Source organism: Loxodonta africana, chromosome 9 (genome assembly GCF_030014295.1).
Source record: "Loxodonta africana isolate mLoxAfr1 chromosome 9, mLoxAfr1.hap2, whole genome shotgun sequence".
In the NCBI taxonomy this organism is placed as follows: Eukaryota; Metazoa; Chordata; class Mammalia; order Proboscidea; family Elephantidae; genus Loxodonta; species Loxodonta africana.
This window is the reverse complement of record NC_087350.1, coordinates 96,722,436-96,749,174: the sequence shown is the minus strand read 5'-3', so window position 1 is coordinate 96,749,174 and position 26,739 is coordinate 96,722,436. Positions and strand designations below refer to the sequence as shown.

The window sequence follows — 26,739 nt, the reverse complement described above, 5'->3', positions numbered from 1 at the left end:
ACTACTCACATCAGATTTAGAGGACATGTTCTCCTCCACGTCTGAATCATTGGGATCCACGATGTCATCAAAGGGCGGTAAGGTGGATTTCTTCTTCTCTGATGTCTCACTTTCAATTTTGACCTTTCCCATCTTGACATGAGATTTATCTTTTATCTGTTTTTTGTCAGCAGAACAAGTGAGTATCAGTGGCGGTGCACTAGAAAAACTTTTAAATAAAGCCTCTGAGCTACTCTTTTTCCTTTTTTTGGCTGAGAGTTCTTCAGAATCTGAAACGGGAGGCCTTTTCCCAGGAGCCTTCTTATCTTGCTGTCCACTGGTGATGGTGAGTAAGTTACTGTCTGGTTTTGGCTCTTTTGACATGGGTTTAGGTTCCTTGAAGGCCATCTTAGGAACTATTTTTTCTTCTTTCAGTGGTTTATTTTCTTTGGGTTTCTTAGAGGATTCTTTGGAAGATTTGTTGTGATCCCTGGAAGGTTCTTTGAAGGCACTTTTATGTTCTCTGGAGTCTTTAGAAGGTTTTTCCTTGTGCTCCTTCATTAATTTGTGAGGCTTTGAAAAACTGGTACTACTGCTGCTGCTGCTGCTGCTACTACTGCTGCTGCTGCTGCTGCTGCTGCTGCTGCTGCTGCTGCTGCTGCTACTGCTGCTGCTGCTGCTGCTGCTACAGCTGCTGCTGCTGCTGCTGCTGGTGTGAACACTCCTGTTAGGGTCCTGCAGAAAGACAAGGCAGAAATGAAACTCTCGAAGCTGCACATCGAAAACGGAGTCAACAGCCAACTCTCGAAGCTACACATCGAAAACGGAGTCAACAGCCAACTTGCTTGAGTTCACGCTGCATAAAGTGATCCTTCTTGGGTTGTTCTTAGGCTGATTTGATATACACCAACGACCGCCATGGAACAGGCGGGGAAAGCGTATGTGAGAAACAGAGAGAGGGCCACCATTACCAAGGAATCGAATGAAGCAAGTTGTTCTCTTAAAATCATTTAGAAGTACGGAGTTCTAAAGCATTTCAACTCAACCAATGTTAAATACATGCTTGTCCTCGAAGATACAGAGATGGATAACACACCGTCCCCACTCTTAATAACTCCACGTATCTATGACTCATACCTGCTGTCAGAGCCACCTGTAACGTGCTATGACAACAAAAACCAAACCTGCTGCCATTGAGTCGCTTCCGACAACAAAAAGTAGAGGAATACTTAATGCTGTTGGGGACCCAGGGAAGAATAATCCAGAAATTTATAGAGAAGTAAATTTATAGAGATTTACAAAGAACTGGGTCTTAGAGAATATGCAGGCTATTACTAGAAAGAGAAGAATGAAATAGTACTTGGAGACCTGGGATCAGATGAACTAAGACAATAAGGCAGCAAAGCATAGACTGTACTTGGGGAAGAGCAACCAGCTACAGCATGTGACAGAAAAGAAAGTAGAAAAATGGCCCAGCGTCACATAGTGAGGCCATTTTAAAGAGCTTTTCAATATAAAGAATCCCAAGACCAAATAATAATAATAATAATTCTCAATGTGAGCTAGAAACAAAAATTTTAATGCCGTCCAAAATTCATCAGTTAAGGAATATGTCTCTCACCCACTAGTGAAAAAAAAAAGAATCTAAGTTAGAACAAAGATTTCACCTAAAAGTTAAATGGGCCAAAAAGTCTTCAGCAATTACTGCTGTGGAATCATGAGAAAGGAGTCACTTGCTGTCTAACTCATTTTAAATGTGTTACTCTTTTTTTTTTTTTTTTGCTCATTTACACACTGCAGAATATATAACCTATATATAACCCTTTCTGTTTAGGAATATAATCTAAGTCCATACTTACCATATTTGTGAACCTCTACTATTAACAGTAAGTTTAAGAAACAGAAGTAGATCCTGGACATGTAAAAATCCACATCAATACTAAAAGAACAGCTCTTTCTTGCTTACTTCCCATCTCCTAATGGGACCAAAGACAAATAAATGTCCAAATTTTGCAACTAGATTTCTATCTTCAGGCTTACTTATTATGTTTCATTCCAACTCACCTACTTCAGCCCAAAGATACATAAACGAACCTCTATTCCTCAAATATCTAGCAAGATACAGCAAATAGAGGTGACAGTGCTAATGTTTTTCACTTAAAGGAACAATATATTTATTGGGTCTATGCAAAAAAAAAAAAAAAAAAAGCCTATACATGGATAAGCAAAGCATCAGAAAGTAATAGCTCAAAATGAAATATCATTGTTCTACATTAGCAGGAATATGTTTTTTTTTTTTCTTGCAAAAATTTTGTGCTATTTACCCAACAACAAAACAAAATGATCAACTATTCCATTTATTTTCTCAAATGAGTATTCAGTGTCCAAAATGTTAAAATGGATGTTCCTAAGCAAAGACATGCTTTTATGCATCAAGCCAGATAACTCCTCATAAAATATCTTAAGCTGAGATTTCAAAGCAGAACGTTAAAGATAGGATTCATATTACAGAACTTCACTATTTTACAAATTCTATTACATTCCCTGGCATGTTAAGCAACGCTATGAATAATTAGAATAAAGTATAATGGACAAAAGTAAATTAAGGAAGAACAGTCTGAAATATAATATTCTTGGGGTTTTTGTTTTTTTTAATTGGTTTGTTGACTCAGTGAAATTTGGCAATTTGCAATCAGTATTCTAATTACTGCTTGAGAACACCCAAGAACTGTTGTTTAATATTCAGTCTACATGTAGTACACATATTTTTATAAATTTAACTTTTAAAAATATACAACTGCTAACCTACCAATATATTTTCTAATATTAAACATATAAAAAAAAATAACGTTTCAGCATCAGGAAAAAAAAAAAAACTTCTATAAGGGCCCTCCCATGATTTATTTTTACAGTCCTCTGTAGAACAAACTGAAATTCTTAACAAGGCACATAGTGTTATCTGACACAGCCTCTTGTGTCACAGAAACTTTAAGTTCTTGTTTCCATTACATCCATATAATGCTATGCACAAAACTCCAGAAATTGCATAACTTTTATTCCACACGTCGACCGAGGTATTTGATGTCTACTGTTAATCTTTTCACCCACCCAACAGACCAATCTTGGTACAAGCAAGTTACTCATTTATGCTTGTTCCTTCCCCTTTTGTAATTACTATCACAAAAAGCTTTCTCTTAGCTAAAAGAACTCAGAGGAAAAACATATTCCACAACTCCCTAGAAAAATAAAATTTAGAAAATCCACTGTTTCTATTATATAGGACTGTATTTTCTTTGGCCGGGACTGGCAATAAATGGCACAGTTCAAATTTTATGTCATCTGAGTCCATATCTGTACATATAAATGCAAAACGGAAGCTTGGATACAAAATCAGGAATTAAGTGCTACTGACAAAGAGTAAAAACTTTCACTGATTCTCAGCCTATCTATCTCATAAACATGGGGGGGGTCTAATCACGGGCTTTTCAAAATTTTTACTGAAATTTTTTTTATTAACCTCAACAACATTGCATCTCACTGAGCAGCACAATCAACTTACCATTCAACGTGAAGTTCACACGTGTTGTGTAATTCAAATTCTCTTTGACTGAGGCTGATTAGGACAAACTGAGCATCAAGCAATCCAACTAGGGAGAGCTTATGTGCATAAATCAAATCTCAAATATTTAAGGCAAATGACTGTTTAAACATAAATATACATATATCTGCACTAACTTTACAACATGAGAATATAGGGTACAACATTTTCTTTCATCCATTCAGATTCCACTGAATGCTTCCTTGTTTTAATTTTCTGGAACAGAATGGGCCTCTTTAATGTATAATCTCCTCTAATACTACTTGTCAACAACTCCAGTAAATGGTTTAAGAAAAAGAAGAGGTTGTCAACTATTGGCCAGACTAAGGTTTTCGGATTATAACTGGCATTCAATTTCCATGTTACCACCATGTCTCTTTGCCAGTACCACAGATAACTAAAAGGTGATTTTTCTCCCCAGCTCCTGTTTCTTCCCTCTAGCTAGCTTTTTATTATTGGTCTCCGTCCTACTTTTTACTGGCTTCGGTGTTATGCAAGTTTTTCAGATCACTCACATTTTATTCAATAAATTTCATATGGACAAATAAACTCTCCCTGAAGAGAATTTGTCTAAACCCAATAAACTCTCCCAGAAGAGTTTATTTGTCCAACGTGCATATTAAAAGGACATTTCGTAGAACTTACAGTATAGTCCAAGAAGTTATGCATATAGGAAGTAGGGAAAACTGTGATAGTCTACCCAAACTAGAAGTCTCTTCTGTAGTGTCATTAAACACATGCTGAATGGGACGGAGGGACCAAATACCATATGAGGCTATGGATAAAGTACAAAGGTCAGGATTCGGGGGAGGGGAGTGGGGAGGGTGGGGGGGAGGGCAGGAAAAGCCTTAAATTTGACTTGCCTGCCCTTCAATCCCAAATGCAACACTTTACCTTTCTTGACCAGTCAGCTCCATGGGCCAGCAAGCAGCAGAGCTTGAAGGCTGTGGCCATAGGCTTACTGGCATCTTGAGAGAGAGGCCTGGTGCAGGGCTTGCCCTGCTCTGGACCCCAGCTAGACCCAGAGGAGTTTTGCCCCAAATAACTGCATGAGTGTGGCAAAATACCCTGGCCCTAAATGTGCTCAGAAGGTACTCAGGAGTCTGCTCTATTCCTGAGACCGGGAAATGCAAGGAGACCAGAAAGCACAGAGCCCTCCAGGCGTGTAGACAAGAAACACACATGCCTGCTGCTACAGTACATACAGGCTGAGACTGCTGTACTTCTCATCACTTACAAGATTACAACAACTTAAAGTTCTGTAATAGCTCGACCTGACCCCATTGTGCATATAAATAGCATACCTAAGGATGGAGGGAGGAGGAAGGGCAGGCTTCCATCAGCTCTGCTGGAGGCGACTGAAAAATGGAGGCTAAAAATTGTACGGCCACTTGAAAGGAGAGTCAAAATCCACATTAAAAGAGTACAGAAAATAATTTATAGAAATAAAAATTTTTAAATTAAAAATATAAATAATATCCTCAACTGTATTGAATAATTGAATTGAATAATTCAGTACATAAACAAGAAAATAGACTCAAATTGGCAGCATGAAAGATCAACTAGAAGAAATCTCAAAGCGTGAAGTAAAAACACAAAAAGATGAAAATCACAATGGGAAAAGACAAGAGACTTGAAGAACAGATTGAGGCAAACCTAACATACTGGCCACATGAAGAGTTCCAGAAGCATCTCCAGAAAAAGTAAATGGAAAAAACAGTTAACACAGAAGAACATTTCCAACGAACTAAAGAAAGACTAAATTTCAACTTCACAGGGCTCCTGAAGATCCAGACAAGACTGGTGAGAAAAGACACATGCCCAGTAACACCACTGTAAATTTCCTAAACCCTAAAGATTAAAAAAAAAAAAAAAAAATTGGAAGCTACCACAAAGATTACTTACAATTAAAAAGAATCCAATTAACAATGGTTTTATTTTTCTCAGTAAAGTTGATTAGTTTCAAAACCAACTGCTAATCATGCCGACATAACCTGAACTGGAAATGAAAGAAAGGTGGACAGAAAGGGAGGAGAACTCAACGACTTTAGAAGAGCAACATGACTATGACTGTCCCCTGGGGAGAATTAAACAAATGTTTTATTTAGTTCTAGTAGAGAAGGTACAACATATTATTTTTTAGTAGGTGTCAAATAACTTATTTTGAAATCAGAGGCTCTTCCCATATATTTTTCAAGTGGCTCAAACTTCGAGTATTTTGTTACCAAATAATATTTTTAAAAATTTATAGCCTTGATAAAATAGTACTGTTCAGAGGGCTTATGTGATATTGGAAAAAGGAACCTCTCCTATAATATCCCTATAGAACACATGATGTCTCCAATTATTTCAAAGGGGGTATCCCAAATCTGTAAGATATTTCTCACCTCAAAATTAAATGTCTTCAAAATCAATATAAAAATCTGCCACACTACATATTTTAAAGTGACCAAAATTTATACTGCTAAAATCAAATAAATGATCACCACCAAGAGGGTAGGGGGTCATGGTATAAGAACACTGGAGGATCCTATGAGGATGCCTTACAGGAAGTACTTGGGATTTAGCACAAAACGAGGGGACAGTAACAAAAAACAATAATTGTAAAAGCCACAAAAGTCACTGGCTGAGCAAGAAAGAAAACAATGCACATATTAGCTATGAGTAAACATTTTACCTAGTCAAAAATGTAAACAATATTTACTTATTTCCAACTTTTAGAATTAACCAGCTTATCCCCACCACTTACTAAATGACTTAATTTTCCTGTTTATAAAACAGAAACATTAATATTACCTACCATACAAAGTTGTAACCATTAAATAAGATAAATATATGTAAAATGCCTAAAACCGTTCCTGGCACATAACATAAACTATGTAGGTGCTTTTGATTACTATCAGTGCCACTACTACAGACAATCACAGAAGACTTGAAATTTTATTATACAAAACAATGCTATCAACGCTGACAATGTAAAAGTTTGGATAACAGATGGGGGAGGTAGAAACAGGAGCAAAGGGAAAGAAATCCTAGGATACCCTGAGCTTACAAAATTGAGAATCAAAGACATTGTCCATAGTCAGTGGAATAAAAATAGAGTCCTATGTTCAACATCTAGAAACTCAGAAAAGTATCTGAGAGAAGAATTAAAAATGGTGTTATATTGGGAAGAAAAGGAGGTGGGACAGATGGGTTACACTGTCATGTAGAAATAGCATGATCCTGACTCATTATTTGGAAACTTTTGGCACTAACTCTAGAACTTAAAAACAGCAACAGTTAAAAATGGTTCCTTCCAGAAAGTAGGAAGGGGGTTACGTAGAAATAGAATATAGGACTTTTGTTTTTAGTTAAACCCCTTACTTTGTTATTTAATTCTTTAATATTCTGATATAAAATAAATATCTTCAACCTCTTCAATGTACATTTATATCCTCTCCATTTTCATATAGCCACTTGTACTTCAGATGTTTTGTAAAATAAATTTTGCATTGGAAGAAAAAACTAAACACTATTCAACTATGTGACTGATATCTTCCTCTGTTTGAAAATAACTTTCAATTTTCCTTCAGATCCCATTTGAATATAATCTTACTTTTTCCATCAAAGCAAAATCCAAACTACAAACCTAGTTTAAGAAACTTAGATTGCCTTTTGAGTTTTATACATTTTACTTTTTTTTTTATACCACTAAGAGCTTAGAAACCCTTTGGGGCAGTTCTACTCTGTGCTACAAGTTCGCTATGAGTTAGAATTGACTCAACGGCAACGGGTTTGGTTGTTTTTTTTTTTAAGAACAGATAAAAATAAAACCTATAAATCATATTTACAACTGAGAAAGGGCAACACCTATAAAATTTGTTTCGGCTTTGTAGAGAATAATAGTTATGTTTTTATTTCCCTAACCTTCTGTGTAAAAACATTAAGAGTATACCAAGTAAATATTTTATTTAATATTGAAAGTATAATGAAGTACTCTATCTGCATATAAATATAAAGTTTAAGTGTGAAGTCTCAATTGGAGAAAATATTCAATATTTTTCTAATAATATTCCAAGTAGACAAATTTTGAAAATGCCTATCTTCCTCAAACGGCTAGTTTCAGTTATGTTGTATATACTATAAAATACTTTTGTCTCAGAATCTAATCTTATTTAAAATCCTTCTGTTTACTTACTAACTTCTAACTTGGTATGGTTTAAATTTCAAATTATAATTCAGTACTGTTAACATTAAGTTATATTTAGAAGACTTTTCAGTTTCAAGCAAACTTCTGTTTACCTTTGAAACTAGAAACTCAAAGTAATAATTATATTACTTCCCTCTCTAGGTTTATGTATATTTAGCTTTGTACAGTTTCTGTTTTCTTAAACAAGCTTTAAAATATGTTGGCCAAATCATTCCAGCCTTCTCTTCTAGTACAAGTTGGATTTCTGACCGAGGCTTCATAAATACTTTTTACTTACAGAGAATAGTAAATCTTCAATGTGTAAAACTGGTCACAAAGGAGTGGTTGGTAGTATAAGATAAAAAACAGTCCCTGACACAAAAAAATTCAATACCTCTACTGCATAAATAAGAAACCCAAAGAGAAAGACAACTGAACAATGGGGAAATATAATCAGGGTTATGCTATCTTGTCACCTTTTCTCAATAGTTACTCGATATGTATTTACTGAATCTATAGGGTATGTAAAGAACTATGCTGAAAATGCTAAACATATAATGGTTTCAGGAAAAAAAAAAAAAACTTCCAATTTAGGCAATATGGTGGACTTTTGGGTAACTCTCACTATGGTACAATTGTACATTGGATAAATTACAACAAAAACTCTTTTGAAAGCATTGCTGGGCTTATAAAAGAATAAAGGGAAACTCCAAGAATCAAGACTGTGGGAAGAGAAAGAGAGAAGAGAAGTAGGAGGAGAAAGTTAAAACTTGAACTGTGAACTACAATCAAGCGTTAAAGATAGGGTTACCCAAAGGGCACACACGTGCCTATGTTCTCATGGGTCAATAAAGACCAAACCTAGGGCCTAGAGCATATTTGGAAACCTGACTCTCAGAGTCTCACAAGAACCCAGGGAAAGCCTCTACAAATATGATGTTGCGGAAAGCACTCTGAATTCAGACCTAAAGATTTCCAGAGTTCAGCTAAATCAAACATAAACTTGCAATTTTATAATATCCTTGAACACAAATAAACAAACCAACATGATCTGAGAGTCTGCAAAAGAGCCTCCAGGATCTGAGATATTGGAATCATCAGACGTAGAATATAAAATAGACAATATGAAGTATAAAAAGGCAAAAAGTTGTAAACCAAAAGGTGACCAAGTAATAAGAGTTAAGTAGAAATGAAAATCAAAACCATAGTGGAATACCATTTCACTCTGGTACCTGGTGGTACAATGGTTAAGCACTCAGCTACCAACAGAAAGGCTGGCAGTTCGAACCCACTGAGTGGCTCCATGGGAGAAAGAACTCGTGATGCACTCCCATAAAGATTATAGCCTAGAAAAACCTACAGGTAGTTCTACTTTGTCACATGAGGTTGCTAGGAGTCAAGAATTGACTCAAAAGCACCCAACAACAGGATGGCTATGATCAAAGAAATGGAAAACAAGTGTTGGTGAGGATGTGGAGAAACTCATGCTATGGCTGTGAAATTGTAAAACTGTGCAGCTGCTGTGGAAAATTGTAGCAGTTCCTCAAAACATTGAACACAGATTATTTTTTGACCCAGAAATTCCACTCCTAGGTAGAAGCCAAAAAAAAAAACTGAAAGCAGAAACACAAGGAGATACTTATATACCGTTGCTCATTCTAGCACTACTCACAATAGTCAAAAGATGGAAACAACCTAAACGTCCATCAATAGATAAATGGATAAACAAAATGTAGCATATACCTACAATGGAATATTACTCAGCCATAAAGAGAAATGAAGTCTTGAAACATGATACATGAATAAATTTTGAAAATATATACACTATGTAAAATAATCAGATAAAAAAGAACAAATCTTATAGGATTCCACTTATATGATACAACCTAGAATTGTATAACCAGAAAAACCACTTTTCCTCATAGAGGAAATAACAAAAACTTTTAAAGATTAACAAAATCTGACAGAGTTCACTAATAGGAAATTTTCACTAAAAGTACTTCACAGAATTTACTTCAGGAAGAAGGAAAAAGAATTCAAGAAACAATTGTGACAATGCAATTAAGTTAAACATAACAAAAATGTTTATTGAAAAAATTTACTTTTAAATAATTCAAAGGTAAAAGAAATTAAAATGGAAATTTTTCATTACATCATAAAAAAAAAATTTTTTTTTATTTTTTTATTTTTTTTTATTGGCTGATAAAGAAAATAGTACATGTTACTACTTGTGGAATGTAGTTAAAACAGTACTCAAAGGAAAATTTTTAGTCTCTATTGCTTATACTAGGGGGAAAAAAAAGGCCTGACAAAGAATTTGGGAAAATAGTAGTATTATAAATAATTTCATGCCAACAAATTTGAAAGTAAAATGTTAGAAAAATAAGACTTAACAAAACTGACCTCAAAAGAAATAGAAATAAAAAAAAAAGCAGTCCTTTAATTCTTAATTAACACTGAATAAGTAGTATAAAATCTTCATACAAAGAAGACAGACTCCCAGGATTTTACAAGTTTTAGGAAAAGATCATTTCAACATTATACAAACTCTTCCAAAGGACGAAAAGAGAGGAAACATTTCATTTTATGTGGCTAATATTATCAAGGTAACAAAATCTGCTAAGAACATTAACAGAAAGAAATGCTCAGGCTACTGTCACTCAAGGATATAAATGCAAAAAATTTTGAGTAAAATATTGCACAATGAATTCAATAGTGAGAAGACAATAGATCAAGACCAAGTTGGGTTTATCCCAAGAATTCAAGAATAATTTAACATGACAAAAATGTTTGACAGCTTATCATGACAAAATGACAAAAAAACACGTCAGCAGAGTAAAGGAAAAAACAGAAAACATCTATTTATCTCAATAGATGAAAATCCGTCCATGACTACAAGAAAACAAAAAGAAGAAAGAAACAAAACTCTTAACAAATAGGATTAGAAGATAACTTCTCTAACTTGACAAAAAAAAAAAAAAAAACTCGACAAAGGATACCAGAAGAGAAAACCAAACCCACTGCCATTGAGTTGATTCCGACTCATAGCGACCCTATAGGAGAGAGTAGAACTGCCCCATAGAGTTTCCAAGGAGCGCCTGGCGGATATGAACTGCCAGCCTCTTGGTTAGCAGCTGTAGCACTTAACCACTACGCCACCAGGGTTTCCTGACAAAGATTAAAAAAAAAAAAAAAAAAAAGATTAGCTACCAAAAATCTCATGCAAACAGTGATGATTATTAGAATCATTCCCTTTGAAATCAGGAACAACATCATTTTTGCTCCTCCATATTTTACTGGTAATCCTATCTGACACAGAACCAAAAAAAGGAGGAAAAGGATAAGAAAATTGAAAATGAGAAAGACATACGCCATTTATTCACTTATGGTATGACTGTCCACATAGAAAAACAAAAAGACCTATACAGAAAATTTACTGGAATTAATAACTTCAGGAAGATGGTTAGAAATAATACCAATACACAGAGGTAAGATACATATCTACATAGCAGCAACAGGAAATATTTTTAATACTCCATTTATAATAGTAATAAAAATATTAAAGTACCTAAGAATAAACAAAACAGTAAACTAGCCAGACCTTTATCAAGAATTTGTTAACACTTTGAAGACATTAAAGAAAGCCTAAATAAACTGATGGAGATACACTAGGTTCATGGATAGGAATACTCATCACCTACAGATTCAATATAATTTCGATCCAAATCCCAATGAAGCTTTTCAAAGAACTGAAACTGACTCTGAAACATGTACGAAGGAAAAGAACATTATAGGACCTGTCACACTATGTACAAAATCTTATTACAAAACGATAGCAATTAAAACATTGTGGTAGTTCTGCAGAGATTGACACACTGACCTGTGGAACAGAATTGAAAAGGAAAAAATAATAAAAATAAAAAATTAAACAGACTCATAGGCATGAAAATCTGATGTTTGACAGGGTAGGCACTGTAGATCATTGGAAAAAGCAAAGACAACGCAATAAAATATCCTGGAACTGGTTTTCCATATAGGAAAAAATTTAAATTAGACTCTTACCTCATACCATACATAATATCGGTTCCAGATGTTTGAAAATATTTAAAGGTTACACAAAATGTCTAAATCATTTTGGGGTGAAAAAACATACAGGGGAGTATCTGCATGACCTTAGAACCATAAAAGATCTGACTACATTAAAATCAAGAATTTCTGTCTACCAAAAGATACCAAACCATAAAGCTTATAGTGATGGCTGCATCACATGGGAAACGTAATTAATGTCACTGAATCATACAAGTAGAAATGGTTGAATGATAAGTGTTTTGTCATATATACTTTATATCAATAACATTTTTCTGAAAGTTACATAAAAAATGTTCAAAATGAAAACAAAAGATAACATAAAGTGAAAAAATAAGCCACTAACTGGGAAAAGACAATCTACAGCAAACATAACCAAGAATGCATTCATATCTGCAAAATAGAAAAAGACCTCCAACAAATTAAAAAAAAAAAAAATGAGAAGGCGCAAACAAGCACTTCACAGATGAAGAAACATAAATGGTCACTGAAATATATGCTCAGTCTTGTTAGACACGTATATAAAATTAGCAGTAGAACTAATATTCAAGCCTAGGTAGCCTTATTACTAACTGGTGAAATACAAAACAAGATAACAAAAGTTTATTACTCTATCCCTACTAAATGGCCAGAGATGAACAAGTCTGACAATAAAATAGGGCAATGGGAATTCTACACTTTGCTGATACAGGAGTCTAAATTGTTACAAAACCAAACCTGTTGCCGTTGAGTCAATTCCAACTCTTAGCAACCCTACAGAACAGAGTAGAACTGCCTCACTGGATTTCCAAGAAGCATCTAATGGATTTGAACTGCTGACCTTTTGGTTAGCAGCTGTAGCTCTTAATTGTTACATCTACTATATAAAATAATTTATATACAATTACTATAAGAAATAATATAAACCTAAATATGTGAATGCCCTATGAACCAGCAATTTCATTTGTAGGCATATATCCTAGAGCCAGTGTTTCTCTAAATGTAATCCGCAGACCAGCAGCATCAGTATTTACCTGGATGCTTCTTAGAAATTCAGATTCTTAAGCCCCATCCCAGACCTAGAGAATAAGAATCTCTGCAGTGAGGCCCAGGAATCTGCATATTTACTTGCTGCCTCATTGATTCTCATGTGCCGTAGAGTTTGAGATGCACTGATTCAGAGCAGTGTTATTCAAAGTGAGAACAGCAATATAGTGGAAATACCACTGTTTACAGGAAATCAACCAGAATAATATAAGATAGATTGAATCCCATGTAGTAAAGGTAAGCATTGCTTTGTGAAACTTTGGTCTTAGCTTGTCTGCGTATTTATATATACAGTTACTTGGTCATGACGGAAAACATTTCTTACTGTGGGTCGCTGTCGTAAAACTCTAAAATCCACTGCCCTAGTGAAACTCTTGCTCATGTATATTGGAGACCCTCACAGGATGGTTGATGACTGGATTGTTCACAGCAGCAAGAATAAAACAAAATAAAAAGGGGTAGTCTAGATATCCATCCACAAGAGAACGAATATGCAAATTATGGTACAGACACTCCACGGACTTTTACATAGCAGTGAAATAAAAAATATGCAATAACAAGGACAAGTATGAAACGGTGGTGCGTGAAAAAGGCAAGTCATAGAAAGTTACATGCAGTATTATGCCATGTTCATAAAGATCAAAAAATTTTAAACTATGTTTAAAAGCTCTGGAAAATTTAGGATAGTAGTTACTACATCTGGAGAGAGGCAAAGGGATCGACTAGGAAAACAAACACAGCCTGAAGGGCACTAGTTACATTCTAACTCTCATTCTTAAATTGGCTGGTAGGTTTATGGTGCTTGTTTTATAACTTAGGTATAAAATGCATATGACCCTCATACGTGTCAATTATAGTACAGTAAGATTTTTACGGAGTCCCTGGGTGGTGTAAACAGTTTTAATCCACTTGGCTGCTAACTGAAAGGTTGGAGGTGTGAGTCCACCCAGAGGTTCTTTGGAAGAAAGGCCTGGTGGTACACTATCTGAAAAAATAAGTCACTGAAAACCCTATGGCGCACAGTTCTGCTCCGACACACATGGGGCCTCCGTGAGCGGGAATCCATTTGACAGAAAAAAAAAGCTCCAACTTCCTAATGTCAGAATCTTTGTCTAGTTAGGGAAATTCAGTGGATACTTACTAGCTGCTATAAGCAACACACACACACACACAAATATATATAGTCTTATCTAATCTTCTTGAGAATCCTGTGTGGAAGGTATTTGGCAAAGAACAAGCAATCAATATGCAGTGGGTGAATACATGCTTGAATAACTTTATAATACAAATAGCGAGTTTGATTATATGCTATAATACTATAGTTTGTTCTACCCACAGGAGTAAAATGAAATAACATAGATGATTAACTCTCTTAATAGTAAGGAGTTGCTGATTTATTCTTATCTTTTGTGCATTCTATTATTACTGAAAGGATAATGAGAAAAATACTCAAGTGAAATCAATTTTTACCTGCAAGTATCTGATCAAAGTAGAAACAACAAATTATAGGGTGGAATTAGCTTATACAAGATTTCTGTATTATTAGACAATTTCCATTTTACCCTTTAAAGCAGAGTTAGCTACATGTGGGGCACCCAGCACTCTTCAGGGTAGGGGGAAAACAGAGCTGTAGTAATACAAGAAAATAAATTGCCAAGGTTAAAGAAAACAAACTTGTGACACATTTAGTCTATGCACGCTAATAAGAACTACAGTTTAAAAAGCACAAAGTCAAAACCTTTTTTTAATGAAATACATATTAACATAAGTGAACACACTAGAGGAAATGGCTGCCTTGCGAAATTATTTCCAGCCTTCACCAAGAACTATATCCTTACACAGGGCTCCTAAAAATGTATGCTTTTTCTTTGGTTTTTCTAAAATTTGATTCACTGTTGTATCCCCCAGTGCCTAGAATAGTGACTGACTCCTCAGAAGTGCATAATGTGTGTTTGTCTTTGAATGAATCTACAGACTATTGAGCATTTACTACATAGTAGGCACCTGGGGATGTCCGAAAATATGTTACAGTCTTCATTCACACAGAACATAATTGATTAAAAATGAACAAAACGTGCCCTCCCTCTTCCTGAACAATTCAGTCCAAAAGCTGTTAGTTTCAGATAAGCAGAGTGTGAGGCAATAGTTGGGGAAAGGGCTGGGAGAAGTATGGATGCAATGGCTCAGAGTCATTAAACGGAGTTGCTCTTTAAAGAAATGGCTGAGTCCAAAGCCAGAGCAACAAAAGTACAATACGAACCAGGAACATGACTTTTGTAGCAAAAATAAAAACATATGCAAAGAGTGACCAGAAAACATCAAAAGGAAAATATTAGCCCAAGAGACAAAAAGGGCCACATAAACCAGAGACTCCATCAGTCTGAGACCAGCCAGTACCTGGCTACCACCAACGACTGCCCAGACAGGGAACACAACAAAGAGTCCCTGATGAAGCAGGTGAAAAGTGGGGAGCAGAACTCAGATTCACGTAAAAAGACCAGGCTTAGTGGTCTGACTGAGACTAGAAGAACCCCCAAAGACATGGCCTCCAGACTCTCTGTTAACCCAGAACTAAAATCATTTCCAAAGCCAACTCTTCAGACAAACATTAGACTGGACTATAAGACATAATACTTGTGAGGAGTGTGCTTCTTAGTTCAAGTAGACACACGAGACTAAACTGGCAGCTCCTGTCTGGAGGCGAGATGAGAAGGCACGAAGGGATAGGAGCTGGCTGAACGGACACGGGAAACCCGAGGTGGAAAGGGGAAGTATGCTGTCACATTTATACGGATAGCAACTGGGGTCACATAACAATGTGTGTACAGATTTTTGTATGAGAAACTAACTTGAGCTGTAAAATTCCACCTCCCAAACCAAAACCCATGGCCATCAAATTGAATTCAACACATAGCAACCCTACAGGACAGAGGAAAACTGCCTGGTAGAGTTTCCAAGGAGCACCTGGTGGATTTGAACTGCCGACCTTTTGGTTAGCAGCCGTAAGACTTAACCACTACACCACCAGGGTTTCCAATTTTCATCTAAAGCACAATTAAGAAAAAAAAAAAAGACAGACAAGGCAGGTTGAAGAGGATCCTACCGAACCAATCAAGACAATTTAAGCATCAAAATAATGATAGTAAGGGATTATAACCCATTGAAAAATACATATAAATCCATTAATCCATGATGATATAATATACACTTGAATAACTTAGATGAGGAACATGATATTTACATTTTCTCAAAGTACCCTCCATAAAATACTTATTACTACAAAAAGAGGAATTTTATAGTGAAGAAGCCTGACAGATACCATCTTAATAAATTAACATCAGCAGTAATGGTACAATGGAAATCATGATCATGTGATAGGGTACAATGAGAAGAACCCAGTATTACTTCCGTGATGTTCCTGCCAAAGATGCATAACCTGACTCTAATCATGAGAAAATATTACATGAACCCAAACTGAGAGACATCCTCGTAAATAAATCAAAAAACCAAACCCAGTGCTGTCGAGTTAATTCCGACTCATAGCAACCCTACAGGACACAGTAGAACTGCCCCATAGAATTTCCAAGGAGCACCTGGCAGATTCAAAGTGCTGACCCTTTGGTTAGCTGCTATAGCACTTAACCACTACGCCACCAGGGTTTCCATCCTCATAAATAAGTGCCCTGAAATCTTCAAAATTTTCACGTTCATAAAAGTCAAGGAAAGACCAAAGAACTGTTCTTGATTGAAGATGTTAAAGAGACTTGATTTAAGAGCCCCAGTGGAACAACAGTTAAATACTCATCTGCTAACAGAAGAGTCAGCATTTAGAACTCACCAGCCAGTCTGCTGGAGAAAGAGGTGGCTATCTGCTCTTATAAAGAGTATAATCTAGAAAATCCTATGGGGTAGTTCTACTCTGTCACATGGGGTAACAAGTCAAAATTGACTCCACGGCACCTAACAACAACAACAACAAAGAGACTTGACAACTAAATGCTACACATGATTCTATACCAGACCTTTTTGCTCTAAATAAAGGACATTACTGAGACAATCTGTAAAACTTGAATGGGATCTGAGGATTAGGAGGCAGTCATGTATCAGTGTTAATTTCCTGATGTTGATGGTTATATTGCAGTTATGTAAGAGAATATCCTTGTTTGCAGGAAAGAAACACCAAAGTATTTAGGGATGATGGAACATGCTGGCAACTTATTCTCAACTGATTCAGGAAGCAAAAATTTTTTGTACTATATTTGTAACTTTTCTATAACTTTGGGATTATTTCAAAAATTTTAAAAATGTAAAATAAATAGTAGTGTTCGGAACAGCCCATGTCTCATTCCATGCACAGTGGACTAAGGGACCCTTGGGACAGCATTTAAATCAGAGGAGCGAGGGTGTCCAAGAAAGGCCCTCAGTCTGTTCAATTCACTCCACTTAGCTCTCTCCAAGGACCCATATCATCCTGAGCAGAACTAAATTGCACCATATTCTTCAAGAAGAATCTGAACACCATCCCAAAAGGAACCAAAGCTTCCTTATACAAATCAAATTTGTCAGAGAAATCAGTGTTTTCCTAATATAAGGAGAAGCAGAGGTTTGCTTTCAAGAACGCCAAGTGAAGGTGCATTTCTAAACCACACACAAAATCAAAGCAAATGAACAACTAAAATCACACGTGATCGGATCCTCAGAGCCTGCTTGGAGTAGGATGGGGCAGGGTCCAACTGTAGAGTTTCTGGCACTCCACTATAAGAAGCGGATGGCTAAAGCACTACAGCTTTTTCTCCTAAAAGCATACCAGGGCATTCTGAACTGACAGCTAGGAATTTGTTTTTTGTTTTTTGTTTTAAAGAACTTGGCCTGGGTTGTTTTAGTCCTCTGCGAAGAAGAGAATTCATTATCCCCTGAAAACGGACTGAGGTTTAGGGACTGGTAGAAAGCAAAAAAGCAAATGTTCACTCATTGTACATCCAGTATTTGGCACTCATGTGGCCCACACTAGGTACTCAAACATTTTTAAATGAAAAGGACTTCCTTTGGATAAGGTAAGCACTAAGCTAAAAAATTCTTCTGGAAGGAAATTTTTGGTTTTGTTTTATTAAACATTCAGAGCTGCCTGGGCAGGAAGTGGGAGGAATGAAGGAAAGTATCCAAAGCAAGAAGGGATGGGGTGGGGGGACGTCAAGGCTCAGAAAGGTATATTAGAACTTGATTTTCAGGACCCAGAAACATCAGTTTTGTTCAGCGAACCTCAGTCTATGAAACAAGAAACAAAAGGATAGAAATCCATCTGAAGTTTTCCAGAACTTGAATGGCACCTTCGATTTCCTGAGCTTGTCTTACCTGTACTGGATTCAAATACTCTAAAACAGTTTTAAATCATGTATCCAGATTTTGGCGTGTGTGTGTGTGTGTGTGTGTGTGAGTGTGTGTGTGTCAGAGAGAGAGAAAGAGAGACAGAATACCAAGGTATCAAAGCAACTTCCCCCAAAAGAGGCAGCAAGTCAGGCACAGTAAGCTGATTCTAATAAAGTTATTACCATCCTATTTTCCAACTCTAGGAGATAATCTTTGAGGTGACTCAAAGAATCACCACAATGTCATGACTTACTTGCATCTCTACCTTCAGGAATTACCAACTTATTTGTTGACTTTATTATAGCCTTTTTCGTATGCTGGCTAATGCCAAGGGAAACCACTTCTAAATTCATGCATACCCTTGCTGTCCTACTGACAAAAAAATGACCCCAAAATTATGCTTGCCTTTAATTTAGGGAAAAGGAAAACCTAAGCAATCCCCGTAGATAGGTTGATGGTGACTTAAAATGTGTGTGTGTCTGTCTGTCTGTCTGTGGGTGGGGAAATTTCCTAATCATCATTTTCTCCACGCAAAGTGAGTTTGCAGAAGAGCAATCTGTGTTATACAAAGAACCTCAGTCTATGAAGCAAGAAGGAAAAGGATAGTTTTTCGCTGCCAATAGCAAGTAGGCTGTGCTTGTCTCTGCTCCACTATAGAAGCTCCCCTAGAGCTTGTCTTGAAGAAGGACCCTCACTCGATGCTATTTTTTGGCCCTAAGGCAACTAAGAGAAGTGGCCATGGGAATGTATTTGAGTTTGAATTGCTCATCTTCTCTGAATGCACTTTTTTAAAAATTTTCATTGTGCTTTAAGAGAAAGATTACAAACCAAGTCAGTCCCTCAAACAAAAACTTATATACTCCTGTCAATTTGATTCTTGTGTGTTCCATCTGGCGAGGTCCATGTGTATAGTCGCCTTTTATGCTGGTGAAAGAAGGTATTTGCAATGAAGAAGTTGTTAAATTCTATCACTCGATATCTGACATTATTTCTATCACCAGGGCCATATTTTCCAACTACCGAGGAATCAAATTGACTACATCTGTGGAAAGAGACGATGGAAAAGCTCAATATCACCAGTCAGAACAAGGCCAGGGGCCAATGGTGGAACAGACCATCAATTGCTCATATGCAAGTTCAAGCTGAAACTAAAAAAAATCAGAGCAAGACCACAAGAGCCAAAAGATGACCTTGAGCATAACCCACCTGAATTGAGAGATCATCTCAAGGACAGATTTGTCGTATTGAACACTAGTGACTGAAGACCAGATGAGTTGGGGAATTACATCAAGGACATCAAACATGAAGAAAGCAAGAGGTCATTGACAAGACAGGAAAGAAAGAAAAGACCAAGATGGATGTCAGAGGAGACTGAAACTTGCTCACGAACGTCAAGCAGTTAAAGCAAAAGGAAGAAATGATGAAGTAAAGCAACTGAACAGAAGATTTCAAAGGGCAGCTAGAGAAGACAAAGTAAAGTATCACAATGATATGTGCAAACAGCTGGAGATAGAAAAGCAAAAGGGAAGAACGCAATTGGCAATTCTCAAGCTGAAAGAACTGAGGAAAAAATTCAAACCCTGAGTTGCAATAGTGAAGGATCCTATGGGGAAAATACTAAAAAATGCAGGAAGCATCAAAAGAAGATGTAAGGAATACACAAAGTCATTACACCAAAAAGAACCAGTCAACGTTCAACCATTTCAAGACATAGCATATGATCAGAAACCCATAGTACTAAAGGAAGAAGTCCAAGCTGCTCTGAAGACACTGGCGAAAAACAAGGCTCCAAGAACTGATGGAATATCAATTGAGATGTTTCAACAAATGGATGCAGCGCTGGAGGTGCTCACTCATCTGTGCCAAGAAATATGGAAGACAGCTTCCTGGCCAACTGACTGGAAGAGATCCATATTTATGCCCATTCTCAAGAAAGGTGATCCAACCGAATGTGGAAACTATAAAATAATATCATTAATATCGCATGCATGCAAAATTTTGCGGAAGATCATTCAAAAACATATACAGAAGTATATCAACAGGGAACTCCCAGAAATTCAAGCTGGTTTCAGAAGAGGACATGGAACCAGGGATATCATTGCTGATGTCAGATGAATCCGGGCTGATAACAGAAAATACCAGAAGGATGTTTACCTGTGTTTTACTGACTGTGCAAAGGCATTTGACTGTGTGGATCATTACAAACTATGGATAACATTGCGAAGAATGGGAATTCCAGAACACTTAATTGTGCTCATGAGGAACCTTTACACAGATCAAGAGGCGGTTGTTCAGACAGAACAAGGGGATACTGATTGGTTTAAAGTCAGGAAAGGTGTGCGTCAGCATTGTATTCTTTCACCATACCTATTCAGTATGTATGCTGAGCAAATAATCCAAGAAGCTGGACTATATGAAAAAGAACGGGGCATCAGGATTGGAGGAAGATTCATTAACAACCTGCGTTATGCAGACGACACAACCTTGCTTGCTGAAAGTGAAGAGGACTTGAAGCACTGAAAGTGAAGAGGACTTGAAGCACTTACTAATGAAGGTCAAAGACCACAGCCTTCAGTATGGATTGCACCTCAACATAAAGAAAACAAAAACCCTCACAACTGAACCAATAAGCAACATCTTGATAAACGGAGAAAAGACTGAAGTTGTCAGGGATTTCATTTTACTTGGATCCACAATCAACAGCCATGGAAGCAGCAGTCAAGAAATCAAACAATGCATTGCATTGGGTAAATCTGCTGCAAAGGACCTCTTCAAAGCATTGATGAGCAAATATGTCACCTTGAAGACGAAGGTGCACCTGACCCAAGTCATGGTATTTTCAATCGCATCATATGCATGTGAAAGCTGGACAACGAATAAGGAAGACCAAAGAAGAATTGACACCTTTGAATTGTGGTGTTGGCGAAGAATATTGAATATACCATGGACTGCGAAAAGAACGAACAAATCTGTCTTGGAAGAAGTGCAATCAGAATATTCCTTAGAAGCAAGGGTGGCAACATTGTGTCTTAAATACTTTGGACATGTTGTCAGGAGGGATCAGTCCCTGGAGGACATCATGCTTGGCAGAGCACAGGATCAGTGGAAAAGAGGAAGACCCTCAACAAGGTGGATTGACACAGTGGCTGCAACGATGAGCTCCAGCATAACAACAATTCTAAGCATGGTGCAGGGCTGGGCAGTGTTCCGTTCCGCTGTGCATAGGATCGCTATGAGTCGGAACCAACTCGACGACACCTAACAACAACATATACTCCTAGTTGCTCTCCCTCTAATGAAACAGCACACTCCTTCCCTCCACTCTCTATTTTCATGTTCATTCGGCCACCTTCTGACCCCCTCTGCCCTCTCATTTTCCCTCCAGACAGGAGATGCCAACATAGTCTCATGTGTCTACTTGATCCAAGAAGCTCACTCTTCGCCAGTTATCATAATCTCTCCCATAGTCCAGACCAATCCCTGTCTGAAGAGCTGGCTTTGGGAATGATTCCTGTCCTGGCCTAACACAAGGTCTGGGAACTATAACTTCTGGGGTCCTTCTAGTCTCAGCCAGATCATTTAAAAAGACCATTTAGTCTGGTCTTTTTGTGACAATTTGAGGTCTGCATCCTACTGCTCTCCTGTTCTCTCAGGGGTTCTCTGTTACGTTCCCTGTCAGGGCAGTTATCAGTTGTAGCTGGGCACCATCTAGTTCTTCTGGTCTAAGGCTAATGTAGTCTCTGGTTTATGTGGCCCTTTCTGTCTCCTGGGCCTATAATTACCTTGTGTCTTTGGTGTTCTTCATTCTCCTTTGCTCCAGATGGGTTGAGACCCATTGATGCATCTTAGATGGCCATTTGCTAGCATTTAAGACCCCAGACGCCACTCTCCAAAATGAGATTCAGAATGTTTTCTTAATAGATTTTATTATGCCAATTGACTTAGATGTCCCCCAAAACCATGGTACTCAAACCCCCACCCCTGCTACGCTGGCCTTCAAAGCATTCAGTTTATTCAGGAAACTTTTTTTGCTTTTGGTGTAGTCCAGTTATGCTGACCTCTCCTGTATTGTGTGTTGTCTTCCCCTCCACCTAAAATAGTTCTTATCTACTATCTAATTAGCGGAAACCCCTCCCTCTCTCCCTGCTCTCGTAACTGTCAAAGAATATTTTCTTCTCTGTTTAAACTATTTTTGGAATCTTTATAATAGAGGTCTCATACAGTATTTGTCCTTTTGCAACTTGACTAATTTCACTCAGCATAATGGCTTCCAGATTCCTCCATGTTATGAAATGTTTCACGGATTCATCATTGTTCTTTATCAATGCGTAGTATTCCATTGTGTGAATATACCATAAATTATTCATCCATTCATCCACTGATGGGCACCTTGGTTACTTCCATCTTTTTGCTATTGTAAACAATGCTTCAGTGAACATGAGTGTGCATATATCTGTTCCTGTAAAGGGTCTTATTTCCCTAGGATATATTCCAAGGAATGGGATTACTGAATCATATGGCAGTTCTATTTCTAGTTTTTTAAGGAAGCGCCAAATCAATTTCCAAAGTGGTTGTACCATTTTACACTCCCACCAGCAGTGTATAATTGCTCCAGTCTCTCCACAACTTCTCCAACATTTATTATTTTGTGTTTTTTTGATTAATGCCAGCCTTGTTGGAGTGAGATGGAATCTCATTGTAGTTCTGATTCTGCATTTCTCTAACGGCTAATGATCGTGAGCACTGCCTCATGTATCTCTTAGGTACCTGAATGTCCTCTTTAGCAAAGTGTCTGTTCATATGCTTTGCCCATTTTTTAATTGGGTTATTTGTCTTTTTGTAGTTGAGTTTCTGCAGTATCATATAGATTTTAGAGATCCGACACTGATGGGAAAAGTCATAGCTAAAAACTTTTCCCCAGTCTGTAGGTAATCTTTTTACTCTTTGGGTGAAGTCTTTGGATGAGCATAGGTGTTTAATTTTTAGGAGCTCCTAGTTATCTAGTTTCTCTTGTGCATTGTTAGTAATGTTTTGTATACTGTTTATGCCAGGTATTAGGGCTCCTAGCATTGTCCCTATTTTTTCTTCCATGATCTTTATCACTTTAGATTTTGTATTTAGGTCTTTGATCCATTTTGACTTAGTTTTTGTGCATGGTGTGAGGTATGGGTCTTGTTTCGACATCCAGTTATGCTAGCACCATTTGTTAAAGAGACTGCCTTTTCCCCATTTAACTGACTTTTGGCCTTTGTCAAATATCAGCTGCTAATATGTGGATGGATTTATGTCTGGATTCTCAATTCTGTTCAATTGGTTTATGTATCTGTTGTTCTACAAGTACCAGCCTGTTTTAACTACTATGGTGGTACAGTAGGTTATAAAATCAAGTAGTGTGAGGCCTCCCACTTTGTTCTTCTTTTTCAGTAATGCTTTACTTATCTGGGGCCTCTTTCTTCCATATGAAGTTGGTGATTTGTTTTTCCATCTCATAAAAAATGTCACTTTAACTTGAATCGGAATTGTGTTGTATCTATAGATGGCTCTTGGTAGAATAGACAATTTTACAATATTATATCTTCCTATGCATGAGCAAGGCATGTTTTTCCACTTATGTAGGTCTCTTTTGGTTTTTGCAGTAGTGTCTTGTGGTTTTCTTTGTATATAGATCTTTTACGTTTCTGGTAAGATTTTTTCCTAAGTATTTTATCTTCTTTGGAGGCTACTGTAAGTGGTATTGATTTGGTGACTTCCTCTTCCTTTTAATGCATTTTTAACAGAAAACTAGCATTTCTCTCATTATAGAAAGAATATATAAGAATGAGACCCAAAACCTTAGCTGCATGTATGCCTTGCTTCACCATCACTTCAGCATTTGATGCCTCAGCTTACTGATTTGTAAAATGAGAAGCTTGATCTACTATATCAAAGAATCCTTCCAGCTATAAAACTGTATGATTATTCATTTAACAGCCATGAAAAAAAGCACTGACCCACTTGCTCAGAATCTAAACCTACTACTACTACTACTAATAATAATAATAAAAGTATTATTGGTCTTTCCCCATACTAACAGTCACTGTGCTAAATAGTTCTTGTGCATTCCCTCAAGTCATCCTCAGTTATTATGTCCTGGTAGATGTCACAACATCCCATTTTTCAAATGAGGAAACAGGCTGATACAGGTTAGTAATTCATCCAAAGTTATACAGATACTAAGCACCAATGCCAGCATCTGATTAAAAAAAAATGTGTTTCATAACTGTCTGAATTTTAACTGGTGTGCTATACTCACTTCACCAAAGAAAATCTAGATAAGTACCCATAAAATTAAGCAGGAAAGCTACTACACATCTCAACGATTTATATAAGTTTCGTTATCTGCTTCAAGGCTGACTAATCAATTATAGCATTTAACTTAGTGCCTGTAAAACATTCACAGCCTTGTGCTGATCTGAAGTACAGAGACATATACATCTTTGTTTTTCATATCATCAGTCAAAATAAAGATTTGACTTTAACACAATTTTTTTAATGAAAAAGAAGAAAAAAGAACAGAAGCTCAAATAGAATGCATGCATATAAGCTATAAAAATCTCTTCAGGAGAAGAATAAAAAAGAAGCTATACTGAACACTATAAAACACTGATGAAAGAAATTAAAGAAGACCTAAACAAATGGAAAGACATCCCATGTTCATGGATTGGAAGACTTTGTATTGTTAGATGTCAAAACTACCCAAATCAATCTATAGATTGATTGCAATCTCTATCAAATCCTGACAGTCTTTTTTTGCAGAAATGGGAAAGCTGATCCTAAAGTTCATATGGAATTGCAGTGGGTCCCAAATAACTAAAACAATCTTGAAGAGGAAGAACAAAGTAGAAGCACTCACATTTCCCAATTTTAAAATATACCCTGGTGGCATAGTGCTTGAGCGCTATGGCTGCTAACCAAAAGGTGAGCAGTCTGAATCTACCACGCGCTCCTTGGAAGTCGTATGGGGCAGGTCTACTCTGTCCTATAGGGTCACAATGAGTTGGAACTGACTCGAAGGCAACTTTTTTTTTTTTTAAATAAAGCTACTGTAATCTAAAAAATATGGTACTGGAATAAGGATAGACATATAGACCAAGTGAATAAAACTGACAGTTCAGAGATAAACCCACACATCTATGGAAGCTAGTTTTCAATAAGTGTTCCAAGTTCACTCAAAGTACAAAAAATAATAATAATGTCTTCAATAAATGGTGCTGAAACAACTGGATCTCCACATGCAAAAGAATGAAGTCAGATGCATACCTCGTAGCACATGCAAAAAATTAATTCAAAATGGATCAATGATCTAAATGTAAGAACTAAAACCAAAAAACTCTTAGAAGAAAAAAAAGAGGTAATGCTTCAGGACCTTGTTTTTCACAAAGGATTCACAGATATGACACCAAAAACCTGAGCAACAAAAGAAAAAAATATGTAAACTAGACTTCATCATAATTAAATTTTTTGTGCATGAGTGGACTTCAGCAAGAAAGTGAGAAGACCTACAGGAAAATGTCTAGAGCTAATAGAGGAATTTATCAAAGTTGCAGGGTACAAGGTCAAAAAACAAAAATCAGTTGGGTTTCTATACACCTACAATGAGAAACCTGAAAGAGAAATTAGGGAAACAATTCCATTTACAATAGCATCTAAGAGAATAAAACACCTAGGAGTAAATCTATCCAGGGACCTGAAGGACCTATTCAATGAAAAGTATAAAACTTCTGAAAGAAATTAAAGAAGACTTAAATAAATAGAAAGATGCTCCATATTCATGGATAGGGATCTTAATATTAACAATCTTAATACTTTGAAGGAAACCCTGGTGGCATAGTGGTTAAGTGCTATGGCTGCTAACCAAAGGGTTGGCAGTTCAAATCCACCAGGTGCTCCTTGGAAACTCTATGGGGCAGTTCTACTCTGTCCTATTGGGTCGCTATGAGTCGGAATTGACTCGACAGCACTGGGTTTGGTTTTTTTTGTTTTGTTTTTTTAATACTGTTAAGATGTCAGTGCTACCCAAAACAATCTATAGGTTTAACACAATCTCAATCAAAATTCCAACACCCTTCTTTACAGAAACAGAAAAACCAATCCTCAACTTTATATGGAATGGCAAGAGGCTCTTAATAGCTAAAGCAATGTTGAAAGAGAAGAACGAAGTAGGAGGACTCACATTTTCTGATTTTGAAACATACTATAAAGCTACAGTAATCAAAACAGCCTGGTACTAGTATAACAAAAGACACATAGCTCCATGGAATAGAACTGCAAGTCCAGAAAGAAACCCACACATCTATGGTCAACTGATTTTTGACAAGGGTGCTAAGTCAATTTGATGGGGAAAGAAGAGTCTCTTCAATAACTAGTGCTGGGAAAACTATATTTCCACATATGAAAAAATGAAACAGGATCCATGCCTCACACCATAAACAAAAACAAATTCAAAATGGGTTAAGGGCCTAAGTGGGCAAAC

The 26,739-nt window shown here is 36.7% G+C and overlaps 1 protein-coding gene across 2 annotated transcripts in view; it reads right to left on the bottom strand.

The window, feature by feature from the left end:
- Positions 1 to 26,739, bottom strand: part of MLLT3 (MLLT3 super elongation complex subunit) — a 302,423-nt gene that overhangs the window by 84,689 nt on the left and 190,995 nt on the right. For both annotated transcript variants that reach the window (XM_064290449.1, XM_064290450.1), the window contains exon 5: positions 10 to 714. In XM_064290449.1, the coding sequence (XP_064146519.1) occupies positions 10 to 714 (705 nt within the window). The remainder of the gene's footprint in view (positions 1 to 9; positions 715 to 26,739) is intronic.